The 17,905-nt window shown below is 45.7% G+C and overlaps 1 protein-coding gene across 1 annotated transcript in view; it reads left to right on the top strand.

The window, feature by feature from the left end:
* Window positions 1–17,905, top strand: part of STARD9 (StAR related lipid transfer domain containing 9) — a 125,964-nt gene that overhangs the window by 75,024 nt on the left and 33,035 nt on the right. The window contains 12 exon segments of the mRNA XM_089906250.1: window positions 609–681; window positions 3,605–3,672; window positions 4,744–4,841; window positions 5,260–5,469; window positions 5,635–5,732; window positions 6,869–6,946; window positions 7,370–7,441; window positions 11,113–11,292; window positions 14,799–14,850; window positions 15,184–15,321; window positions 16,024–16,106; window positions 16,226–16,329. Of these exon segments, the coding sequence (XP_089762376.1) occupies window positions 609–681; window positions 3,605–3,672; window positions 4,744–4,841; window positions 5,260–5,469; window positions 5,635–5,732; window positions 6,869–6,946; window positions 7,370–7,441; window positions 11,113–11,292; window positions 14,799–14,850; window positions 15,184–15,321; window positions 16,024–16,106; window positions 16,226–16,329 (1,254 nt within the window).

Here is a 17,905-nt window from a genome sequence, read left to right as displayed (position 1 = left end):
GAACAGAAGTCAATGAGTTGGTCTTAAACTGAGGCAAGATTGACTAAGATTTAGATGAAGGGAAGACTCCTTTGACTTTAAGGGTCAAGATTGGAATGAATCTTTCAGGGAGCCTATGAATTCTACCTGGCTTAAGCATGATGTTCATGTAATTCAAGATCTCATTTTAGCCCTTTCTGGCACTATAAGATTAATATTCTGTGTTTAATCATGACTTACTTTCTCTGTCTTTGAGCCTTCTTCTCCAGCAAGCTCTCTACATCCATTTGTCTTATTTAAATGGGTCTGTTTTAGGGATATTCTTACAGGTTGATGACTCTTTAGTATCACGCTTTCAACTCTGATTTTTAACTTCTATTGCTTAAAAAAAGTTCTAATTGTGGTTTAATATGAAGCTACACTCGCTTTTATTCTCAGATATCAGGACCTAGAGCACTGCTCCTGCCCTCTTGGGGCCACTCTCCTAACAATAACAGACTAAATAACATGTGTTTCATGATCCTCACTTGTGAACCTCAGCACTAACATCTCTTGTGTTCCCCATGGATCCTTAAAGATCACCATGCATAAACAATCCTTGTCCTAATTTTCTTCCCTTATATACACAGAATCACAGCAGCAACCCATGTTCATGAGGCCAGCAGCAGATCCCATGCCATCTTCACTATCTACTATACGCAGGTTGGTTACCACTTATATTTTCTTAGATTTCTTCCTTTCATTGTCCCTTTTGACTGATTTCCTGTCTTCCTATTTCTTTTTCTTTCTTCCTGCCTTTCCCTTTATAGGTCCTCTGATATGACCTAACATTATAAGTAGGACCTACACACAGTCTACTAAGCTACACACTCAGAAAGTGTAGAGGCATTTCGTAAAGACTAATCGAAATATCTTTGACCTACATTTTACTTTTAACATTTCAAAGTACTTTAATATCTATATGATCAGTCTGGGCATTTAAAATGAAAATAAACATTAAAATTAAAAAGTAGGGACATCCCTGGTGGCTCAGTGGTTAAGAATCCGCCTGCTAATGCAGGGGACATGGGTTCGAGCCCTGGTCTGGGAAGATCCTACATGCCACAGAACAACTAAGCCCATGTGCCACAACTACTGAGCCTGCACTCTAGAGTCCGTGAGCCACAACTACTGAGCCTGCGTGCCACAACTACTGAAGCCCGCCTGCCTAGAGCCCGTGCTCCGCAACAAGAGAAGCCACTGCAATGAGAAGCCTGCGCACCACAATGAGGAGTAGTCCCTGCTCACTACAACTAGAGAAAGCCCGCGTGCAGCAGCAAAGACCCAAAGCAGCCAAAAATAAATAAGTTAATTTAAAAAAAAAAAAAGCAACTGTAAGGGCTCCACATGTTGGATTCAGCATACAAAGACTTCCAAGCAACTAATATAAATATGTTCCAAGAGCTGAAGGAAACCATGTTTTAAAGAATTAAAGGAAAACATGATGATAATGACTCTAGGGAATTTCAATAAAATGATAGAAATTATTGTAAAAGGGGGAATTCTGGAAATGTACAATAACAGAAATGAAAAAATCACTAATGGGACTCAAGCGCTGATTTGAGATGGCAGAAGAATTAGTGAAGTTGAAGATAGACAAATAGAAATCATCCAATTTGAAGAAGAGTAACTGAAGGAAAATGAACAGAGCTGCACAGACCTGTGGGACATCAGGTGTGTCAACATAAGTGTAATGGGAATCCCAGAAAGAAAGAAGAGAAAATAGGCATAAGAAAAAATTGAAAAATAATGGCCAAAAACAATTGCCAAATTTGTTGAAAGTCTTTAGTGTATACTTTATTCAAAAATTAACTCAAACTGGATTGTAGGCACTAATGTGAAACCTAAAACAATTAAACTCATAGAAAATAACATGGGAGAACATTTGTGACCTTGGATTAGGCAAAGTTTTTTTAGATATGGCACTAAAAACACAAATTGAACAAAAGAACAAATTGAAATTTGGAATTGGTCAAAATTTAAAACTACTGCTCTTCAAAAGACACTATTAAGAGAATAAAAAGAAAAGCCACAGGGAGAATTTATTTGTAAAACATATGTCGGATAAAAGACTTGTATCTAGCATATATACAGAACTCTCTAAACTCAATAATAAAACAACTCAAAAAAATGGTTAGAAATTTTGAACTGATACTTAACTAGAGAAAATATACAGATGGCAATTAAGCACTTGAAAAGATGCAAACATCATTAATTATTAGAGGAATGCAAGTTAACACCAAATGAACTATCACTACTCACCTTTTAAAATAGCTAAAATTAAAAAGAATTATTATACTAAATATTGGCAAGATTGTAGGAGCTGGAGTTCTCATACACTATACTACTGGTACAACAACTTTGAAAAAGAATTTAATAGTTTCTTTAAAAATTAAACATATACCTACCATTTGATTCAGCCATTGCGCTAGGTATTTTCCCAAGAGAAAAGAAGTCATATGTCCATACAAAGACTTGTACACAAATATTCATAGCAGCTTTATTTGTAATTGCTCAAAGCTGGAAACAACCCAATGTCCATCAAGAGTTGAATAGAGGGCTTCCCTGGTGGCACAGTGGTTGAGGGTCCACCTGCCGATGCAGGGGACACGGGTTCGTGCCCCATTCCGGGAAGATCTCACATGCTGCGGAGTGGCTGGGCCTGTGAGCCATGGCCGCTGGGCCTGTGAGCCATGGCCGCTGAGCCTGCGCGTCTGGAGCCTGTGCTCCGCAATGGGAGAGGCCACAACAGTGAGAGGCCCGCATACCACAAAAAAAAGAGGTGAATAGATAAACCATGGTACATTCATACACTGGAATACTACTCAGCAATAAAATTGAACTTTTGACACATGCCTCGACCTGGATGAATCTCAAAATAATTATGCACAGTGAAAGAAGCCAGACATTGTATGACTCATCTGTGTGAAATATCCTGAGAAGACAAATTTATAGAGATAGAAAATTGAGTGGTGACCTAGGGCTGGAGATGGTAATGGAGATTGATTGCAAATAGACTCGGAATTTGGGGAGTTATTGGAAATATTTTAAAACTGGATTTTAGTGATGGATGCACAACATTAAAATTAAGCAACAACAACAAAAACCCCATATTGAATTGTTTTAAAAAAAGGAAAGATTGTTTTGCTCTTGAGGGCTGGAGGCCTCTGGATAGAACAGAGAGAGGCAGAGTCCTGCCCAGCAAGTTAACAGGCTGTGACTCAGGTTAACAAGAGACAGAGCCCCATCATCCACCCCTCCAAACCTGCTATGGATCTCTACTGATGGGTCAGAGCCTCCTGGAGAAGAGTTGAGCATTTACCCGGTAAACCGTGCTAGGGAGACTTCGTGGGGGGTTGCCCACCTACCCTATGGAAGTTTTGCTCACCTTTTTAATGATGGCAGGACTCAGGGCTTACTGATTGTCAGATATTGAGAGCTCATCTTGTTCAGAACACATTAGAATACAGATTTCTTGAGTGAGTGGGCTAAAAATCCGAATATCACCTTGGTTAGGAGGGTGTCATGGGAAAAAAACAACATATTGTTCCAAGTGACAAGGTTTAAATATCTTTTCTCCCTTTAGGCAATCCCAGAGAACCACCTCCCCACTGAAATTGCTAGCAAGATCAACCTTGTGGACCTAGCAGGCAGGTAATTAGGATCTCAAAGCCAAGTGGAATTACTCCCTTGACAATGACCTTGTTCTTGCTCATTTTACGGGGAATAAACTTTTCCCCACCTTTTACACATTTCAGTCATCCTGATAAAATTACAAAAGAAACAAATGGTTTGAATGCTAGGTTAAGAAACTGTAGTTTTCCGAGGGCTAAAAAATTTTATGTTAGGGGTTCTCAATCTTAGCTGCCCATTAAAATCACCTGGACCTTTTAGAGCTCCCAATGCCTAGGTTGCACCTCAGATCAAATAAATCAGATTATTAGTGGAGTCAGAGGGAGTGCTGGCAGTGTATAGCCAAGATTGAAAACCAGTGCTCTAAGTAGAGGGGACTGAGTTAGCGTGCTTTTTTCCTTTGACCTAATATTGATTTTATGCAGTTCTACACATTTCTTAAAAAAAAAAAAAAAAAAGCTTTAAAAAATACTGTGGCATTGGGGAGAAGATACTGCCTTTTTAAGTATTAAAAGGAAATATGAATTGTACTCATTTACATATCCAGAAAGAAGAAACTTTCAGGAATAATGTGGTCAGAAAAAAGTGTAACATGAAATAAGGCATATTTTCTTATTTTAAAACTGCTAAATAATTAATATGGTACACCACTCCCTTAAAAGCTTAAGTGCTTTCTGGAGAAATTGTATCAGCCAACTGGAAGTGTGAATTTTTAATATTTCACATTTACTTAAATAAGGAATTTGAAACCATTAATGACACAGCATAAAGCCATTAATATGTGAAATTAAAACAAAAGGGGAATTGTATATACCAAAAAACTATGTTGGTATCATTACTGTGAATAAGTATTAACTCAAAATGCTCTGGCAGCCAAATGTAATGAATTGTTTGATTTTTATTGCCTGAGAAGCAGAAGAATGCCAGTTTGTTACATGATGGTAAGATTTTTTCTGGAACTGAATTCTAAGGAATTTATTATGTGGATCTTTTACACAAAGTGCAACATAATGGATAGTGTTTTTCAACAGCATTATAAGGATAGTGTCTTCTTGTTCACTTTTGTTTCTCTTTTCATCCACTGTGTTTTAGTGAAAGAGCAGATCCCAGTTACTGTAAGGACCGGATTACTGAAGGAGCCAATATCAACAAGTCTCTTGTGACTCTGGGGATCGTCATCTCCACCTTAGGTATTTTGACAGTAGCCTGGATTATCAGAGTGGGAGGGGAGACTTTGAAAAATAACTCAATATGTTTTCATTTTGTCAAAATGGAGTAGATACTTAAAAGGTTCTTTCTGATAAAGTTTACCTTCTGGCTTCGGGCATGAAAAATTGATATTTGCAGTTTTTGAACACAATGTGACCATCATCCTACCACTCTCATTCCAAAAAGAAGGGAGACTACAAAATTGTTTGGCTTAAATATTCCATCTCTTGAGTCCAGAGTCTAATTCAGGGACCACACTTAAAGCATCCAGTCATATGCAGAAAGGGATTAGGAAGTGTGATGCTAAGTCTACCTTCTCCAACCATTACTTTGTTTTAATGCATTTGTTTCGTAATTCCTTTTTTTTCTTCCACTTTTATTATTTTTTTGTCTTTTAAGCCCAGAACTCTCAGGTATTCAACAGCTGCCAGAGCCTTGGCAGCACAGTGAGCGATGGTAGTGACAGTGGGATCCCTAGCTCTCCTTCCAGGACCAGCAGTGGAGCAGGACCTTCCCAGAGGCAGTCTTACATCCCCTACCGGGACTCTGTGTTGACCTGGCTGCTGAAGGACAGCCTCGGAGGCAACTCCAGAACCATCATGGTTGCCAGTGAGTAGGCTGCCGGAGCTGGTTCTGTGTTGAGACTGGTGCTCTGCCACTGCCGCCCATTTCATCAAGGGTCTCAGACAGCCTGGGCGACGGCAGCAAGGTCAGTGGTCATGGGCTGGGTTGGAAAGGCTTGGCGTGTGTTTTAACCTTCTCCTTCTACCCCAGCCGTGTCTCCTGCACACACTTGCTACAGTGAGACCATGAGCACGTTGAGATATGCATCCAACGCCAAAAACATCATCAACAAGCCACGGGTAAATGAGGTGAGACCTTCATTTGAAGTCCTGGTCTGGTACAGCAGTTTACTCCAAGTTCTCCTTTTTTCCTCTCATTTGATTTCCTTCTCTTTGTACTCACCCCAGCTGCCAGACTTGTTCTCCAAATGCCGAGGGAGTGAAATTCTTTCTTTCAGTGTCATACCGTTCTCTCATATCTCAACTGGCTTCATTCAGTTGCCTTTTTTGAATAATTTATTTTAGATGTTTATCTAAGGCCATTGGTTTTAAGAGCCCTTGTACACTGTTGCCACTCGAGGAAAGATCATTTAAAAGTGTCTGTGTTTACTGCCTTTATTCCAAGTTTATGTTGCTCTGTGCCTTTTTTCATATGCAAATTGCAGTGCCGTCTCTGTTTTGGGTAAAAGTTGCATATGAGGAATCCTTTCGTCTTGAAAGCGGAATTAATAATGAGAATATTCCAAAAGTTCCTCATCTACTTTGCAGTTTCGGTGAAAAGTTCCAGGGCAGGGATCACAAATGGGTGGCCCACATACAGCCCATTTATGGACTGTTTTAGAGGGCAGTGTAGGGACTTCCCTGCGGTCCAGTGCTTAAGACTTCGCCTTCCAGTGCATGGGTGTGGGTTTGATCCCTGGTCGGGGAGCTAAGATCCCACATGCCTTGCTGCCAAAAAACCAAAACATAAAACAGAAGCAATACTGTAACAAATTCAATAAAGACTTAAAAAAAATAAAGGGCAATGTAATTTGTCAGGTACTAAGTTTAGTCACACTCAATACAGGAAGATTAGCACCTTACATGCTCTAGCATTTGTATTATATTACCTACCTGACCTCCTGCTCTAGGCAGTGATTCTCAAACTTAAGTGTGTATCAGAATCACCTGGAGGGTTTGTTAAATCACAGGTGGGTCCAGCCCTCAAGAGTTTCTGATTAATAGGTGTTGGGGCATTGCGGGAGTGGGGGTGGTCCACAGAATTTGCATTTCTCACAAGTTCTTAGGTGAAGTTGCTGCTGATCCTGGGACCACACTTTGAAAAAACTGCCCTAGAAGTTACTCCAAAGGAGTAATCCACTTCTTCCAGGCTAATTGCGAGTAGCATCTCACAGCCATTCGGGGCCTGATATCAATCAGTGGTGACCGAGTTCTCTGTGTTTCAGGATGCAAACGTGAAGTTGATCAGAGAACTCAGGGAAGAGATTGGAAGACTGAAAGCCATGCTGCTGAGCTTTGAGCTGGTATGTGGGCAGTCAGGACTTTTCTGTCCTCCAGAGCCCCTTCTCTTCTGCAGGGTATCTGAGCCCTGCTGCATTGTGTTCTCAGTCAGGTGACGCTTGTAGAGCAGAGGCCAGAGATAGGATGGTGATTACTCTGATTACCTGTGTAGTTTCAGATGGGGTGGGCACCCTCTCACTGTGTCCTCTCTGCTGTCCAAAGGGCATTTTCCTGAATGGCCCTTGTCTGCATGTGGGCAGATACGGGGAATGGGGCCCTCCAGAAAAAATTTCCTTGAATTCTCCTTCTTTGTACCAATCTGAGCCCAAATACTTAGGCTTCTGATTTGTTTCTGATTTTAACGATAAAGTCTTTCCTTTATCTGCATCTTTTCCTTCACAAGAGTGAGGGTGGGACCCATGAAGCACATCTCTCTCTTTGTGCAGAGAAACTTCCATTCATTGAATGAGGGAAAGGATGAAAATCTGAAGGAGCTGGCTCTCCAAAATGAATTGAAGGTGGGTCTGTTGGGGAGACTCAGTTGTGCTTCACATCACCTTGGAAACAGATCTGACCTCCCTCCATCATTCCTGGGCCAGAACTGCTCCCCCACCAGGACAGAGAGGTTCTGTGTGGAGACAGCCTTTGTCTCCATTGAGCCTTGAGTTGGGGGATGTGTTTGTCATAGGGCTGGTGACTGGCTTTCTGACTCTGCTTTGTTTTCCCAGGGGATCATGATAACTCCCTTCAGATAGTGACAGTAGCCTAGGAAAAAAATTATTTTCTAGTAAATAAGTAAATCAATGACATGTATTCATTGAACATCAACTAGGTGCTCAGCACAATGCTGCAGGAGATACAAAGAAGTCCCTGCCCTCAGATGGCTTGCAGTCTAGTTGGAAGCACATTTAGAGAATGATTAAATGAAATAACTTACGTGAGTTAGACGTAAAGAGCTTAGGAAGGAAGAAATCAAATGTGGCTTGGAATTTTCAGGGCCAGCCTCAGTGCTGCAGTTGGAAGGCAGAGAACTTGAACTAGACCTTGGAGGATGGATAGGGTCTGTTAGATAGGGAGATGGGCAGAGGTATTGGGGTGAGGGAGGGGTAACAGAAGCAAAGCCACGGAAGTGAGAGAAGGGCTGGCGTGAGACACATGGACACACGGGGTGTGAGGGCAGTGAAGCTGGCTAGGATATGTGCTCCTGGTAGAGAGGAGCGGAGGGTAGGGGAGGAGAGGTCCAGTTCAGGAGGTTTGAACTTGACATGAACAGGGTTACTCATAGCTTCTTGACCCCAGTTAGTGACATGATAAAGGAGTATATTGGGGAAATTAATATGACAGTTGCATGTAGAATGGATTGAGGGCTGGAAGCGGAGAGATCAACAAGGAAAGAGACTGTTGTTGTGACCCCATGAGGGTGAGGACATTTTGGGAGATTGAATCAAATGGTGATTCCCAGAGACTTTTTTTTAAAAAGTCACTTGTGTTAAGTTTTTTTTTTTACTTTGTTTTTTTTGGCCGTGCCACACGGCATGCAGGATCTTAGTTCCCTGATCAGGGATCGAATCCGTGCCCCCTGCATTGGGAGCACAGAGTCTTAACCACTGGACCACCAGGGAAGTCCCCCAGCGACATTTAAAAGGAAGAAGTAGCAGGCATTATTTGGTGACAGGTTAGATTTAGGTCTTGCAAACAAATGTCCCCATTTCCAGTACTCTACTGGAAATGCTGCATCATCCTTATATGTTATTAAAGTATCCTGGCTATGTCAATATTTTGTTACCCAAACTAATCTTTAGGACTACTTCACATATCCAGAAGTTTCTCAGAAATTCTGTATTTAGCTATATGGTCTGATTTTTGGTTCATTCCAGGCACATTAGCATTTTTACTTTATACAGGCCGGCAGACCTGGACTTGAACCTGCCGCTTGCTAGTCTTACAACCTTAGGCAGGTAGGAGTGGGTGATGAAGGCTGGCCAGAGGGGAGGTGTCCTCTGCAGCGCCTCCAGGGGGATGTGCCCTGCCACCTACCTCTGCCAGGGCCCAATCCAACCCAGCCCTTCACGGGTACCCTGTAGTTTTCAAACTTCAACTCAATGATTATAACATTAAAAAGAATGTTTTGGGAATTCCCTGGTGGTCCAGTGGTTAGAACTCTGTGCTTCCACTGCTGGGGGCACAGGTTCGATCCCTAGTCGGGGAGCTAAGATCCAACAAGCTGCGTAGGGCAGCCAAAAAAAAGAATGTTTCTAGAGTCATAAAATACTTGTACCTAAACTTGGCATGATTTTTTTTTTCTTAAGCTTTCTCTTTATGAGAGAAGGACTTAGCTGAATCCAGTTCCTTTTCCTGATCTTCCTCAGTTCTTCCACTCCCAAAAGAAGCTTCCTGCCTTGATAACAATTTCCACCGTAAGAAATAAAAAGGACCCTATATTCAACATTGTTCCTTCATGTTTCCCAAGTGGGCTTAGCTTAAGGCCTCTAAGCCTTGGTGTGTTTATTTTTTTTATTATTATTATTATTTCTTTTTTTTGTGGTATGCGGACCTCTCACTGTTGTGGCCTCTCCCGTTGCGGAGCACAGGCTCCGGACGCGCAGGCTCAGTGACCATGGCTCACGGGCCCAGCCGCTCCGTGGCACGTGGGATCTTCCCGGACCGGGGCACGAACCCGTGTGCCCTGCATCGGCAGGCGGACTCTCAACCACTGCGCCACCAGGGAAGCCCCAGTGTGTTTATTTTTAAAACTCTGTTCCTGATCCATAATAAGCTCTCAGTGTTTTTTTAAATTAATTTTTATTGGAGTATAGTTGATTTACAATGTTGTGTTAGTTCCTGCCGTACAGCAAAGTTAATCAGTTATACATATACATATATCCACTCTTTTTTAGATTCTTTTCCCATATAGGCCATTACAGAGTATTGAATAGAGTTCCCTGTGCTGTACAGTAGGTCCTTATTAGTTATCTATTTTATATATAGTAGTGTGTATTATATATGTCAATCCCAATCTCCCAGTTTACACCACCCGCTGCCCTCAGTGTTTAATAACATTAGTTATTACTGTTGTTATTTTTTTATTGTGTGGTAGTTCAGACCAGTTTCATAGTCTTCATTCTCCCTGGGGAGACCCGTCTTGGTGCTTTGTTGGTGTTTGAGGTGCATACAAGCTTATATTAGAACTCAAGGTGCTGCACCTTGGGAAAGAAGTTCACAAGAGGACTCCCAGTATGGATCACATAGGAGGGGGGTGGAAAGGGGAATTTAAACATATCAATAGATACGTGACTCAAATCCCAACTAATTTTTTAAAATTAATTTATTTATTTTTGGCTGCATTGGGTCTTCGTTGCTGTGTGTGGGCTTTTCTCTCGTTGTGGCAAGCAGGGGCTACTCTTTGTTGTGGTGCGCAGGCTTCTCATTGTGGTGGCTTCTTGTTGTGGAGCACGGGCTCTAGGCACACGGGCTTCCGTAGTTGTGGCATGTGGGCTCAGTAGTTGTGGCTTGCGGGCTCTAGAGCGCAGGCTCAGTAGTTGGTGGTGCACAAGCTTAGTTGTTCCGCGGCATGTGGGATCTTCCCGGACCAGGGATTGAACCTGTGTTCCCTGTATTGGCAGGTGGATTCTTTTTTTTTTTTTTTTTTCCGGTACGCGGGCCTCTCACTGTTGTGGCCTCTCCTGTTGTGGAGCACAGGCTCCGGACGCGCAGGCTCAGCAGCCATGGCTCACGGGCCCAGCCGCTCCGCGGCATGTGGGATCTTCCCGGACCGGGGCACGAACCCGTGTCCCCTGCATCGGCAGGCGGATTCTCAACCACTGCGCCACCAGGGAAGCCCAGCAGGCGGATTCTTAACCACTGCGCCACCAGGGAAGTCCCCAAATAATTTTTAAAAATAACATTTATGGTGCTTTTTTTTTTTTTTTATAAAAACAATACATGCTCATTGCAGAAAATTTTAAAAATAACATTTATTGAGTTTCTATTTATAAAAGTAACAGTTGCTTTTTGAGGAAAACTTAGAAAACAGAGAGCTCACAGAGGTGCAAGGGCCCATGTGCGGCCTTGAATAGTCACGGGGAGGAAAGTGAGGAAGTGATGCCGTGAGGAATCGGGCCAGATGGCGCCGGACTGTTCATCTGCTCCCTGTACTGAGTGTCCAAGACCACCTCCTCTGTCTCCTCAGATTGACCAGCTGACTAAAGACTGGGCCCGTAAGTGGAACGAGTGGAAGGCCCTCGTGGAACATTACAGAGTGGACATCAACAGGAGGAGGGCTGGGCTGGTCATCGACTCCAGCCTGCCACACCTGATGGCCTTGGAGGATGATGTGCTCAGCACAGGTGTCGTGCTCTATCACCTCAAGGTGAGTGGGCGGGCGCACCCCTCTCTCTCCTTAAGCCGTTGGCCCCAGAGGTCAGGGAGGGAAAAGCCGCAGAGCTGCCCTCAGGTGTGCCCTCAGGAAACTGGGCCTGCCAACCAACTGATGTTTTGTTTTTGCATGAATCCAGCAGAAGACTAGTAATCAGAACAATCATTTGGTTTTCAGCTGCTGCTACTGTCTCTCTTACTTTTGTTCTCTATGCCTAAATCTCCTTGTTTTAAAGTAAGAATAATGCTGCTTGTATTCCTTATCCGGCTCCCTGAAGCACGGGAGTGCAGTCGTGGAGGTGAAATCCTAACTCGAAGTTCCGGCAGCGCTCCTGAGCACTCCCCGCAAATACAGGCTGCTCACAGACGGCTTTCAGAGACTAAAGGGATCAAAAGATCTGAAACAGTTCCCTTCCCGTACTTTCCCACTTCATTCAACCCCCCTTCTCCATTACTAGGTTTGCCTGGGAAAGAAGAGAGGAAAGAGGGAGTAGATTTAGGAAGCTTCAAGAAAGCGTGCAGGAGTCCAGAGAGCTGGGGGGCGAGGGGTGACCAGGGTGTGACATGCAGCCACCCACAGAAAATAGAGTGATGTGAAGGCCTTCCGCAAAGACCTCGCTGCCCTGGTTCTTTGTCACCTGGAGGCCAGGGCCTCACTTCTGAATGAAGTGTTTTGAGGGTTAGCGACCCATGTAATCTCATATCCTGTCCTCATCAAAAGTGTGTCCTCATCAAGACTGTCTACTATAGAAGGACAGTCCCCATGGATGGCTGAACATACTTTACATGGCCCAAATCCCTATGCTCACTGAAAATCCAATCTTCATTTTCATAATTGTCCCCAGCACGTTAAACTGACATTTAAAAGGAACAGAGTTTATGGGGATGTGTGACGCTGCTGTCATCCCTGGAGAAATCAAATTGCTATTGCTGCAGTACATGTGGTGGGACGATGTCGGCCCATCTCACACATTTAGAAAGTCTGTGTTCTGAGGATAAGCCCTCAGGGAAGTTGTCAGAGACTGAGCCTCCCAGACAGAAGGTTAAAGTAGCTTCTTTTTTTGACACAGTATAAATCATCTCAGTGAAAATGCCTCAGGCAGAAGTGGCTGTTACCTTAATAACAAATTTGAACACCGAAGACTATCAGTCATTCCATTTGTCAGAACCATGGGGAGAGGTTGGAGATCAAGGAGACACCAGATGGATTAAAATGCTCAGTATTTGAGTAGAACTGATCTGATATATTGATTGGAGGTGGAGTGAGTGGATGAAGTTAGATGTCAAGTGGCAGAGCTTAGGGTAGCCACAGAGGGTTGAAGGATGATGGGGAGATTGAGCTGGAGGCGGGAGATGGACGATGCTGGAGTGCTGGTGTCCTTGCCAAGTCAGTGCACTGGGGGTCACTCCCTCCCTCATGTTCTGGACGTGAACCTGGGGAAACAGGATTTCAGTCTACTTCTAATCATGGCATTTCTGCAGGTTTTGTACCCATTTGCCCCCTTTTTGTTTGTTTAGATCCTGGTTTGGGTAGTAGTGTAACAGTATTCACTCAAGATTCTCTGTTTTTATTTGCTAACTTGGTTCCAGACCCAGAACTAGTCCCTCGCAGTGGCCTGGAAACTGTTTGCCTGAGTCACCTTGGGAAGCACCTTAGGTGGGGAGCAGGCAGCAGGAAGGGAGGGTGGAGCAGGTAACTGATATCCTGGACTTCATCTCATAACTGCCTTTGTGCTGCTGCCCCTCCCAATAAACAGGCATAAAGAGGCAGAGGGGCAGCAGGCACAGGCGCCAGCTCAGCCCATGTTAAATGAGATGCCAGCACATTTTGGGGTAGTTTCTGCTCTGCAGATCTAGAAGTTGGGATGTGCTGTGGCCTTTATTCCTTTGGGAGGAATGTGCCTCATCATCAGGGCTGACCTTGAACCCCTGAGAGTCGTCTTGACCCCCCTCCCTCGATTCTGGATGGCGGTGTCTGGAGACAGGCATCCGTTGGATCGTGTGATCCTCAGTGGCTGAGAGGAAAAGCCTGGGCTCTGGCTGGTTGTGGGTGTGCGGGGGGAGCCAGAGCCTTGTTCGTTCCTTCCAGGGGTCTTTCTCCTCAGGCGATTTTGGGAGAGCTCCAGGGCCCTCCTTTCTGGCTGCTGATAGTGAAGCCTAGTGCGGAACTTTCCAGTCACTTCAAAAACACCAGTCACCGGGCAGGTGGTTTGGCGAGGTTGGAAACACGTGGGCACAGGGCCTGGAGAGACCTGAATGCTAGCCAGGGTTGTCCTACTTAGTGGGTGGGCTCCCTGGGCAGCTTATCCCCTGTCAGCTTCAAATTCCTGATCGTAATACCTACATTCTGGGTTGTTAGAGGATTAAATGAGAGCTATCTGTAAAGCACTTGGCGCAGTGCCCGGGGCACAGGGAAAAGTTAGTCAGTAAATGATAAATACATATCTTGGGCTTCCCTGGTGGCGCAGTGGTTAAGAATCTGCCTGCCAATGCAGGGGACACGGGTTCGAGCCCTGGTCCGGGAAGATCCCACATGCCGCAGAGCAGCTAAGCCCGTGCGCTAAAACTACTGAACCTGCGCTCTAGAGCCCTCCAGCCACAACCACTGAGCCCGCGTGCCTAGAGCCCATGCTCCACAACAAGAGAAGCCACCGCAATGAGCAGCCCGCGCACCGCAACAAACAGTAGCCCCTCGCACTCCACAGCTAGACAAAGCCCGTGCATAGCAACGAAGACCTAATGCAGCCAAAAATAAATAAATTTAAAAAAAGAAAAGATAAATACATATCTAAACTCGCCATCTCTGTTGCCGTGTTGCTGCCTTCCTCAAACAGAGCTATGTGGTCTTAAACTGCATTGTTATAGTCCAAGGGCCAAAGGCCTTGTCTTCTACTAACCCAGTGATTCATTGATAGTAACTCCAGTTTCCCCCTCCTCTCTTGTACTCTCTTCCAGTCTTTTTTGATTCTAGATGTGCTTTTCTCCTTTTTGTGCTTCTTTTTTGTGCTTTACTCTTCTTAGAATCTGGTGTCTGTTAAACTTCATCTGCGGACCAAGAAGGTAAAAATCCTGTGCTTCCATACATCATCCTAGAAGGCATGCCTCTTTGAGACTGACTGGACCAAACTCGGACCACATTAACCTTAAGCCCTGGGAGAAAGCTATACCCATGTGCCCACTTCCCCAGACTAGAGAAGCTCTGACGGCCTAACTCCAGGCTACGGGACAGAAAGGAGCCGGCCAGCCCTAGTTGGACTTTGCAAAAAGCTGGTGCTGCTTAGTCATGCATTTTTCTGACCCCACCGTCTCGGGGCTTCCTGGGCTGCAGCGTGAGTGGGCAGAGCAGTCAGAACATCCTGGAGCAAAGCTGAGAAGTGGTGTGGAAAAGGCTGGGGTGGGCATGGGAGGACGGTGATGACGCTCAAACAGGTGGGCTCTCCTTTGGGGGCAGGGCTGCATCCCTTTTTATTCTCATTAAAATGGCTTTGATTTTCCCTTTAGGAGGGGACAACAAAAATAGGAAGGATTGACTCAGACCAGGAACAGGACATTGGTGAGTGACAGAGCATATGGGTCCGATGCTCTGTGGCAGGTATTCATGCTGGACGGGTTTCTTCAGAGGAACGTGATGGTGCTCTGAGAGGAAGGAATCTTTGAGGTCTGAGGGGCCGCTCCTCTTTCCCTGACAGGTTGTGGGTCTGGGACATGATAGGAGGAGACCCACACGGTGGGATGATCCAGGTCTGGGTGGTTTCAGGTGGTGGCTCTTCCTCTCCTGTCATGATGTGTGATCTTCCAGATGTGGATTCTGATCTCATCAGAAGACTGGAGGAGGTGTTTCTCTGGGCTGTGCCTCCACCCAAGTGACCCCCGCCCCCTTCTGTAGTCCTGCAGGGTCAGTGGATCGAGAGAGACCACTGCACTATCACCAGCGCCTGTGGGGTCGTCATTCTGCGGCCTGCCCGCGGGGCCCGCTGCACAGTCAATGGCCGGGAGGTCACCGCCTCCTGCCGTCTGACCCAAGGTAGGGCCCCCTACAGCCCGGTTTATGCCAGGATGAGTGATTGGCGAGCTCCATTCTCATGGGCCAGACCCAGAGAACTCAGTGAGGCAGGCTTTAATGATGGAACACCCAGCCTCTGCACCCAGAGATCTGAAGATTCCCTAATACAGTCCTCTTCCCATAAACAAGCCCCAATTCCAGGGCTCCAGAGTAGAGAGTGACTCTCTGAAATTAGTACCTGTGTTTGTTAGCTCTGTGTCCTTGGGAAAGTCTCTGAGCCTCAATTTCCTATAAAATAGGAATAATAATAAAATCGTTGTGAGGATTGAATGAGCTAGTCTGTGTAGTGTTCTTAGCAGTGTTCCTGGCACTTAGAAAACATCCCTTATCATGATTACTGTCACTATTACTACTACTATTAATCTATTCAGATTCTGTCTGTCCTTTGAGGCTGAGCTTGGATACCCCTCTTCAACAAAGCATTCCCTGACTACTCCACTTGGAGCTCATCTTGCTTTCCTTGGGAATAGCAGAGCTCCTCCTGTTCATCTCATTAATTCAATACATACGTTGTACGGTATCCAATGAATACATATCTTATTGACTCAGCTAAATTATCAACTTGTGGGGGCAGGACTTTGTGCCCCAGAACAGTGGCCTGCATGTTACATGTGCTCAGAACGCGAGCTGTGCATTGAATTCGCGTTGGTCTCTGTGCCACAGGAGCAGTCATAACCCTGGGGAAAGCACAGAAGTTCCGATTCAACCACCCCGCAGAGGCCGCCGTCCTTCGGCAGAGGAGGCAGGTGAGCACATGGTGTTTCCACGTGGCTCCTGGCCTCCCCGCTTCTCCTTTCTGGAGGGGGTCGAGCTTTGTCCGGGTCTGTTGGGATGGGGGTGATGATGCTTCCTTCTTTGTCTGCAGGTTGGAGAGACTGTTGGTAGCAGTGGCTCTCTGGAGTGGCTGGATTTGGATGGAGATGTCACTGCCTCCCGGTTGGGTCTTTGCCCTTTGCTTGGGAAGGAAAGGTGAGAGACAGCTGCTCGTTCTGCTGTGGGACGTTTTGGTTTTGCTTTTTAATTCATTACAACATGGAGCGGGGAGGAGATGAGTGTAGCAGCCAAGCTCGGAATGAGGCCTGGTCTGAACCAACGTGGGCGAGTGTTCTGAGGACGCTGAGCTAGCCGCTCAGCTGGTGGTTGGCAGGGTGGTGGTCGTGGCCTTCATTCATTTCCCCTTGGGTATTGCAACTTTCTTCATCACTGAAAGAGGTATATATCATATGATGTTTCCTGTGGTCACCTTCCTCTGTCAACAAGATTTACACCTGATGTATTTGTGGATATCTTTGCTGCTTTTGGACCTACCTCTTTAAATTCTATTAACCCCTTTAAATTCTGGCCTGCCTGTGTGTGAGCTCACGTGTGTGTCAGTTAGCTCCAGGACTGTGGCTTCCTCTGAGTTTTTAAAGTTACTGTGAGATTGAGAAGCCTCTTTTCCTCATAACCATGGGTCCAGTACTATGCATGAGGGGCAGGAACTCCAGGACCAACATGAAAATATCTTGGGGCTCTGCCCTGTGCTACTCGCTTCACCTGCCTTGAGACTGTGGAGTGTGGGTCCGAGTTTTCTACATGACTCATGGGAACTGCTTTTCTTCTTCATAGTCGTTATTTATCCATTTCTGCATAGAAGCCCCTTCCCAGATCGAGATGCCTTGTGGGTTGGATCCTGGGAATAATGGTGTCCTGTTCTGAAAGCCACAGTGGCTTGTACCTTGGAGACTTCCTGTAGAAAATGTCAGCAGGGGACCCGGTACCTGTGCGACCCCTGGTGTGGGGGGCTGTCCAGCACCATGAGCACAGGGTGCCTGGGAGGGTTCTGATGGCCCTTGGTCCCCTGCTGCTCTTTCCTCAGGCCAGGAGCCTTGATGGCAGCTGAGGACAGCCTTGGGGCAGACCTCGGTGGTGAGATGTTGGATGAGGACAGGAGCACTCTGAGGCAGGTAGTACGAGCAGCAGGCAGGTGCTCACAGGAGGGCTGCTGACGACCAGAGGCTTGAGCCCACACCACCCGCTGCTGCTAGGGGCTGGCGCACACGTGCTGGCAATGCTCCAGGGCCTAAGGGAGGATGGTCAGTGTTGGGTGACTGTGGGCCCTGAGGGGTGACATAGGGTGGAGCATATCAAGATCAAGGTAGACTCAGGACTGAGGCCGGGGCTCTTGTTTGTCAGAGTGGCCTCCCTTTTTGTAGTGAAGTCATGAAAGGAGGCCTTGTCTTAGGTCAGTTCCTTTGGGAAGTCGCACTGAGGATGTGTTTTTCCCAAAGTCCAGAGGTCTACAGGGAACGGTTCTGCAACTTAAAGAGCCTTGGATGCTGAAGAGATACATTGGAGCTGGGTAAAGCGGCCTTACCTCCTAGTTGTACGACAGAAAAGCTGTGTGACCTTAGGCAAGCTACTGAGTCTCTGAGCCTATTGGCTCACCTCTAAGTAAGGATGCTACCGTCTCCCTCCCAGGGGTCCTCGTGACACGGGTTGAAAGAGCGAGTGCACATGGAATACTTTGCCCAGTGCCCAGTGCCCGACACCCCACAGCCCCGCT

The sequence above is a fragment of the Delphinapterus leucas genome, chromosome 2, assembly GCF_059928025.1.
Source record: "Delphinapterus leucas isolate spDelLeu-1000000601 "Yukka" chromosome 2, BTC_Dleu_Yukka2, whole genome shotgun sequence".
Classification (NCBI taxonomy): Eukaryota; Metazoa; Chordata; class Mammalia; order Artiodactyla; family Monodontidae; genus Delphinapterus; species Delphinapterus leucas.
The sequence above is the reverse complement of the archived record's forward strand: the minus strand, read 5'-3'. Positions and strand labels throughout refer to the sequence as shown.